Genomic DNA, 8,200 nt, shown 5'->3' on the forward strand with positions numbered 1-8,200 from the left:
GCCGCCGCCTCCTCCTTCTCCTCCTCCTCCGAGCCGGGCAGCAGCAGCTCCGGCAGCAGCCCGGGCAGCGGCGCAGGCTCCAGCGCGCCGGGCCCCGGCCGGCCGCAGCTTCCCGGCCTCTGGGCGCGCCCGCCTCCCGGCCTCCGCGCCTGCCGCCGCCGCTCCGGGGCTGTTGTTTCTGCGGCTGCCCCCCGCCCCGGCTGGAGGGGCAGGAAGCTCGGCCGAGCGGCCGCCGCCGCCAGCCCCGAGCGAGCGAGCGCGCGGGAGGGAGGAAGGCGGTGGAAGAGGAGGAGGAGGAGGAGGAGCGGGAGGCGCGCGGGCGGGGGCGGGGGCCGCCGGGCGGGGGAATATACAAAGTGAAGCCACATTGCCAAACTTGCAGCAGCGATTGCAGCAGTTGCTGCCGCTGCGCCGCGCCTGAAGCCGCGCCGCGCGGGCCGAGGGCTCCTGCAGCTGCTCGCGCGGAGCCGGAGGCGGAGGAGAACGCCGAGGACTGAGACTGACACTCCTGCTCCCGGCCGCCCGCCACTTACGCGGGGCCCCCCAACCCAGCCTCAGAGCGACGCGTTAAAAAAAAAAAAAAAAAAAAAAAAAGGCAAAAAAAAAAAGCAGCCCTTAGCCCCCTCCTCCCCTTTCCTGCTTCTGCGAGAACATCCCCCCCTCCCTACAGCTCCGCCAGCCCAGGCGCCCCTTCCTTGGAAGCCGAGCGGCTTCGCTCGCTTTTCGCCGCCGCCGCCTCTCGCAGTATTGCAATATAGGGGAAAAGCAGGTAAGGGGACGGCTGGGGAGCCGCGGGCAAGGAGGGGGGGGGGGGAGGGAGGAGGGGGCCGATTTGGGCCAGGGCTGTTTTCTTTGGCTTCCTTCCCTTGACCGTCCCAAATTGCAAGTAAACAATACGTCGGCTTAGATAATGCGCGAGTCTGAAACTACCGAGGCCGGCCTGCGAGCTAGCACGGAGGGCAGCCAGCTTTGTAGCGGTTCCTGCTTACAAAAGGGTTCTTCTTGGAGACCGGGCTGGTGGGGACCTTGGAGGGGGTGGGGATATTTTCAGTTCCTAAGGGAAAGGCAGGAGGTGCTTAAATGAGGGTTTAAGTATGAGAAGTAGTGTGGGGGAAATAGTCACGGTCCCCCCCCACCCCCCCCCCCCAGTAAACACTATTTTTGAAACAGTGGCAGAAAGGGTCTAAGTGAGCAGGATTCAGTATTGCTGGTTCTTTTCAAAAATTCCTCTTGGCTTATAAGTCTTTTGTTCCAATCCAGGAGAAATCCGGTGAATCACCTAATTAAAATCAAGACATGAATTAAGCATCCATTTTTGTACTACAAATTGCCAGCGCTACGTTTGTCCCTCCCCTGGTCTCCATTAAAAAACACCAGAGACGTTGTTAAAGGGGGGCAGATTTTGCCTCTAGCTGCCAGTTCTGCTTTCTATTTCACTGACTATCCCAGGACCTAAATTGCTTGGCTATGTAATTACTAGAGTATAAGCCTATTTAACTTAAAAGCTTTCTTTTTTTTCCAACTCTAAATGAAACTTGATGAGGGCCCGTCCTTAGTTATCAGGGGAGTCAGTTTCTGGTCAGTCCTCTTGATTCATCTCTTTTAGATTTAATCAGCATTAAGGTATTGCTTGTCCTTAAGAGCTTTAGCTAATGGGGTTACTGGATGCTTTTCTCAGTGTAATGTTTCCTTTTCAAAAAAATATACATATATATTTACCTCTCACCAAAGATGGGGGCGGGGAAGAGCTTGGAATCTCCTCCCTCCCTCTCCCCTTTTAAAAAGGAATTCGGAGCGATTAAAACGTTGGGGGAAACAGTTTAAAGACCTCGGGCAGGAAATGCAGATTCATTTGGGTTAGGGCTGAAATTGTAACAAAAAGCAATTCCTCGAGTAAATGCATCAGATAAATCAATTTACATAAAGGTATGATGCATTCGGATAAATGCAATGCTAATGGGTTTTAGAGTGGTCCTGTTTCCAAAGTCTCAGGGTTTTGTTACAGCTTAATTGGTGCAGTTCTTATTCTGGTTTATTGTGCGGTCACTGGACACACGTTCCGGGACTCTTTCGGAGGAAATGTGTTTAAAATCGGCCTATTTAAGGAACCCGAGTCCTTGTTTCGTTCCCTTCCCCTGGTTTTTTTGCAGCAGCCAAGTTGGGCCGGGGACAGGCAAAGTTCGCCCTCTCCCTTCTGAGGTATCAGCTGAACGTCTTGAGCAGATAGCCGGGAGCCTCGGGGGGAGCCTACACTCTCGGCTTACAGAGGACAAAGACAAAACAGGCTGCTTAATTGGCAGTAAATAACTTGATCTTTTTATAGAATAAGTGACTGGAGGAACACTAGGACTTTATTGGACTCAGGATTGGAGGCAACAAATTAATCGGTTTAGGCTAAGCTTTATAAATTGATTCCTATATTATACCCCAGTTGCTTCTCGTGACATTCATTAGAAAGAGTAGGGAATTTTTAAAAGCAGTTTTTGGTGACAGCAGGACTGGCTCCTATATAACTTGTGCATCCTTTAATAGTGCCTTCCCGCATATTATCTGTAACGCCCCCCCTCCCCCCTTTGGAGGAACAAAGCTTTAGCATTTAAATTGCTGATCAAGGGCAGATTAGTGAGACCAAAGTGGAGAGTGTTTGTATAGGAAGTTAACAGGCATCCTAAAGTTCAATGATCTATTATTCTTGCCTGTGTCCTGAAAACCCAGAGAAAACACTCATTGATCTTCAAAATGAAATGAGATTTGGAACAATAATGGGAGATGGCGGTCACCACAATGGCATGTGAAAGGTGCTGTTTAAAATACGAAAAACCAGTTTCGCAACTTTACACACCGCACCCCCTCCCTCGCGTCCCCTCGCTCCCCTCCCACCATCACGCTCTCCCTCTCCCCTCTGCCGGTCCCTCCCTCCCTCCCTTTCAGAAAACCCAACTATTTCCAACTTGTGAACTGCAGCTGCACTTCCCAGGGCAGAGCTCGGGAGAGAACGTGGCTCCAGCGGGGGCCGCCTCCCCACTCCCCTCGGCTAGCTCTCCCGGCTCGGCTGGGGCCGGGGAGGGGCCGGGCGCGGCGGTGGGTGGGTTTGACCCTCATTTGCTGGAGGCGGGCGGCGAAGGAGGGAGGAGGGGGCAGTGGGCGGAGGCGGGGGCTGGGAGGAGGCGCCGCGAGGGGTGGAGCGCGCCTCCGAGCCTCGCTCTCCGAGTTTTGACAGTACCCAAGCTGAAATTGTCAGCAGCGGCGAGCGCTGGAAAGTTGAGAGGAGCTCGTGGCCCCAGAACAAAGCTTGAGAAAAGTAAACAGGCGGCTGCTGCCGGCGATCCTCCCTCCTTTCCTCTCCCCCTCACCCTCTTTCGCGCGGTTGCCCCGCTGCTTCCTTCCAACAGTTCGGGGAGTTGGAGGGGGGGGATGGGGGGGGGACGTGTTCGGTCTCTCTCGCGCGCGGCGATTACTAACTTTTGCATTGCCCCTGTTTTGTCTTTCTCTCCTGGTCCCCTTCCCGCCCTCTGCAGACCATGGTGAATCCGGGCAGCAGCTCACAGCCGCCCCCGGTGACGGCCGGCTCCCTCTCCTGGAAGCGGTGCGCAGGCTGCGGGGGCAAGATTGCGGACCGCTTTCTGCTCTATGCCATGGACAGCTACTGGCACAGCCGGTGCCTCAAGTGCTCCTGCTGCCAGGCGCAGCTGGGCGACATCGGCACGTCCTGTTACACCAAGAGCGGCATGATCCTTTGCAGAAATGACTACATTAGGTAAGACTTGGCTGCCTTTCCTCGAGATGGGTGAGCAGAGCAATGGCAAGGCCAAAGGTTACCAAGGGTTTTAAGGAGAGGAACTGGACACCTATGAGAATATATTGTAGCCTCAACCACAAAAACCTGATTGGCCGGATTTAAGGGTTTCAAGACGAACGTGTTAATCTTCCATTTTTGTAACAATAAATTAACGGCAAAAACTATACTAAGACTCTGTCCATCTGGTGGGACTGGGCCTTTAGGTGTGCAAAGGTTGAGTACTCTCCTGACCAAAATTTTAAGTCGTCTGCCCCAAACTGGACCCTCAGTTGAAAAGTGGGAGTTAGGCTGCTACCTTAAAGCAAGGTAGGGACCTACATAGAAACTCAGAGACAAAAGATTGACTTACAAATAAGTGTAGTTAGCGAGAAATGATTTGCCTATGGTGATGGCTAATTATATTTACGTAAGCACTTTAAAACTTTTTTGAGTGGAAAACTGTGACTCATTCTTTGTGCTCCTTGTGAAAAATGCTGATTACCCATCAGTTTAAAGACTTGTAATTCTTCTTAGAGCAAACTCTACCCCTCCCCGCACCCCCCCCCCCCAAAAAAAACCCCAAAACCCTTAATGGTAGTGTTTCTCTTTGTGTACTATTACTTGAAGGCTTGTAGTGCTCAATGTTAGTGTGTGGTTTGCGATGTAGAATTTGCAGATTTTTCAATTGAGGAATGTGCAGATTTGGGGTTTGTTGTTGTTGTCGTTTGTATCACTACCTTTGATCCCCAAAAGAGATTTAGGAAAAGAGGCTATAGAATTATACTAATCTTGCATTTTAAAGCAATGTATAGGAACATTCATATACCCATGTAAGCAGTCTTTTCCAACAAGTTTCAGTGCAATTAATGGAAAGAATTCAGGAGGTCAGGTGCCTATAGGATCTTTTCAGGTGAACTCAAGCTACTTAAACTCATTAATTTGAAAGGAGGCATTTGAAGGATTACACATTTAATTTGAGTAAATGGTTTGATAGACTGATGCACATGAATGCTTCTAGGAGGTGTTCTGTTTCAACATCCAGTAATTAAAAAAAAAAAAAAAACCCCACACGCACACCGTTGATATTAGAGAACCGCTCACTTTTACAAAGAATTGCGTTCTAGTTAAATTTCTGTCCTAAACCATTTTCTTTGTAGATATTAGTAGAAAAATGTTGCTCTCTTCAATGCGGGTAAATCAGTGGGTGAGGTTTTTTTGTACAAAGTTTAGCTCCATTGTGATTCCCTCAACTCTGCATCTAAAAGTGCAAAAGATCCCAGTGCCGTTCAGAGCTGAGTGTGTGTATGTTTACCCCAGTGGTATCATTAATCTAAAATGATGGAGCAAAATGACATTTGGTTATTCCGATAATGCAACCTATGTCCACTCTGCTGGCATCCTCAATCAGCCAAGTAAAAGAAATATAGGAAGGGAGAGGGCTTTTATTTTTAAATTAAGATGGCAGCATTAATTTCACTAAGTGTTCTTTTAGAAGTAAATGTTGGAAAATCAACAGGAGCATGGGTGTAATGCTTTCTGGTCCTCCTTCCAAGCAATGCCATGAGCTTTGAGCTTTGACAGTATTGTAATTAAATAGAGAGCAAAACTGGTAAGACGGGAGGGTAACTTAAAGTGGAAAAATTGAGAGTGCTATTCAGATGCCGTGAATGGTACAGATTCACCTCCTGTCAAGTGCCTTCAAAAAACCTTCGCTTCTGATTACCACTAATTAAAAAGAAGATGGGTCCACTTGCATTCCCTCAGGACAAGTTTAGGCAAGTGGCTTTCTGGGAATTGCCTGCTTTCCCTATTCTTGGGACCAAATATAAATGCCCATTTGGTGTTTTCAACTGGCTTAATGGAGCAAGGGAAGATGTGTACCCAGCCCCGTGCCTTAATTAACTGGGTCCATTTTCTCATTTTTTTTTCCCCCTCTGATTTTGAAAACGGGAGCCAGGCTTGCTCTTGAACTACATGCTACCCTGAGAAGCTTAGACCTCTCCCGGGAGAGATGAGTTCTAGCTCAGTACCGAATTGATCATCGCCTCCCACTCCGTTCAGAGCTCATCAACAGCTGAGCCTCCCCCACCCCCCAGGTTGAGGAATCTCTGAAGTCTTCCTTCAGTGTTCCTCCCTGTGCCCATCAAGATGCCAGAAGGGTGGGAAGGTGAGGAGCTGGCGCGAGTCCTTTTCCTCTCAGCTACTCCCTCCCCAGTCTCCTCCCCAGTCCACTTGTTGGAGGAGCTTTGAATTCTGCAAGGATGGCCACTGAGGAGCAGAGTAATCCGCTTGCCAGATGCCAGGTGAAGGGGGCCCTTCGGCTCCTCGGCCCCGACTGGGACCACAGAGCCATTTATTAAGGGGCTTTAAGCTGCCTGACTTGGAGGTGTGAGCTTTTGAAAACTACCAAGATATGGCTAAAAAGCTGAGGGGAAGCAGGGCTGGGATGTGTGGTGGTGTGTTGGGGGGGGGGGGGACACTGCTTTTCCCTAGTCCCTTCCCTCTTCCTGACCAAGTGTCTATTGGGCAGAACTGGTCTTCTGCCTCCTCTCCCTCCAAGATTTCAGATAAAGCGGCTGCCTTGCTGCAGCGAATCCGCACAATTAAAAGCTTTAATTAGTGGCTCCTCCATTTTCTTAGTTCTGATGGGCTTTATCTAATGAGATCTGGTCTCTGGCTTAGATCTGCTCCGAATGACGTGTCCGCAATGAATGAGAGCTGCGTTGCAAACAAAACATTTAATTAACAAAATTGGCCTCTAAGAGAGGGAGGGAAAGACTGGGGGGGGGGGGTGGGCTGTGGAGGGGAAGAGGGAGGGTGGATCTTAAAGGGGCCAACGCCTGCCCGCCCCCACTACAAAAGTCGGCGAACCTTGGAACTGTCCCTTCTTCTTCTCCCCACCCAGCTTCTGACCCCCCCCCCCAGCTCTATGCTAGCGCCACCAAGTAGCTTTCAAAACTCCGTTTCTCTTTTCCTCGAACCCTTCTTCCTCCACCCCCATCTCGGCCCGAAGACTGGCGCGGAAAGTGCAGCGAGAGGAGGAAGTTCGGAGACCGACGGGTGGGGCCCTAGGTCCGGGGAGGGCGAGGAAACGCACCGGAAGCCCGGGTGGCGGTCCTCGGCGAGCCTTTTCTCGCTGGGGCCGGTCGGGGCCGGGGCAGGGCTGGGCCGGCGCCGCCCGAGGCCGCGGTCGAGGCGCCCTGCCGGCCGGCCGGCGGCCTCGGGCCCGCGAGGGGGCGAGCGCAGGGCGGGAGCCGCGCGAGCGGGTCGCTCTTTCTTTCCCCGGGCTCCGCTCGGGCGTTCACGTGGCGCCCGCAGCCGCAGTGAGCGCCGCGCGGGGTCCCGGGCGGGGGACTGGTGGTGGTTGGTGGTGGAGGGTGTGTTTGGGGAGGGGGTAGCGTTCGGAACGGAGGCGCCGCCAGACAGCGAGTTCATTTCCCTGGTAATCAACAGCAAGCTGCTATATTCAGAGAATGCTGTCCCTTTAATTGAACAGGCTAGGTAATTAAATGGCACTTTTCCAATAGGACGTGCTAGGTAAATCTAATAGTTGGTTATTTAATATCACTTTGAAGTCTGCCCACTCAAGCACAATGACAGCACAGGAGCATGTGAACTATTAGCTAGGAAAAAAAAAAAAAAAAAAAAAAACCCAGGATCTCAAAAATTAATTAAATCGCATGCAATTTAGGGGGAACGTTTATCTTGATTTGTCATAACAGAATTAATTCAAGGCCTCCAATTCACTTGGGGGCAGATCTGTTACTCTGAATTAACCAAGCGTAATTTGGCTGATTTTTTTTTTCTCCCTCCCCTCTCTAATGCAGCAATTGCGATTATTCACAGCCCCCCTCTTAAGTATCAATAGCTTCTGGTGCTTTTAAGGTGCTTGGTCTCTAGTTATTCCGAAGTACCTTTAATGGACTTGGCTCCAGGCATAATTTCTGGGTTGCATTTCTTTGTTACATTTAATATAGCTGGTGCAGAATTTAGATTAAATATAGGAACCTGCTGGAAAACCAATTGCTTCTGGATCAGTAGCTGTGGATGTGCATTTTTCTCCTCAGATAGGTTGCTGATATTTACTTGCAGGTACAAATGTATACCTTTCAGCCTCACTTTTAGAAATGCGCCTCTCCTTGCCTGAAAGCAGTTTAGAAAACAGGTAGCGCACCATATTGCGTATATTTTGTTTGAAGTAATAATGCAGTCGAAAATAAGCCCACCTATTGGTCATTGAAGTTTCTGAAAGGTGCTAAGTATTATTACTAAACTAAAAATACAACTTGCTGTCCATCTCTTTATGTCAGCAAGGAGAGTTGGAGCAGAGCTGGCAAACAGTACTAACGCTACATGGTGTTTTTTGTATAGGAGCAAAGCACCTTTAAAGTGCAGAGGTTTGGTGGGATTTCTTCCCTTCTT

The 8,200-nt window shown here is 50.3% G+C and overlaps 1 protein-coding gene across 8 annotated transcripts in view; it reads left to right on the top strand.

Moving 5' to 3' along the window:
* The first annotated feature begins 620 nt into the window (after positions 1 to 620).
* The window catches only part of LMO4 (LIM domain only 4), a 52,571-nt gene continuing 44,991 nt past the window's right edge, over positions 621 to 8,200 (top strand). For 2 of the 8 annotated variants that reach the window (XM_045478168.1, XM_045478169.1), the window contains exons 1-2: positions 621 to 769; positions 3,519 to 3,757. In XM_045478168.1, the coding sequence (XP_045334124.1) occupies positions 3,522 to 3,757 (236 nt within the window). In that variant the 5' untranslated portion in view covers positions 621 to 769; positions 3,519 to 3,521. Of the gene's footprint in view, positions 770 to 2,928; positions 3,086 to 3,166; positions 3,302 to 3,518; positions 3,758 to 8,200 lie in introns of those variants that run through there. The other 6 variants (XM_045478162.1, XM_045478163.1, XM_045478166.1 and 3 more) reach the window with 5 other exon arrangements.

The sequence above is a fragment of the Leopardus geoffroyi genome, chromosome C1 (assembly GCF_018350155.1).
Source record: "Leopardus geoffroyi isolate Oge1 chromosome C1, O.geoffroyi_Oge1_pat1.0, whole genome shotgun sequence".
Taxonomy (NCBI): Eukaryota; Metazoa; Chordata; class Mammalia; order Carnivora; family Felidae; genus Leopardus; species Leopardus geoffroyi.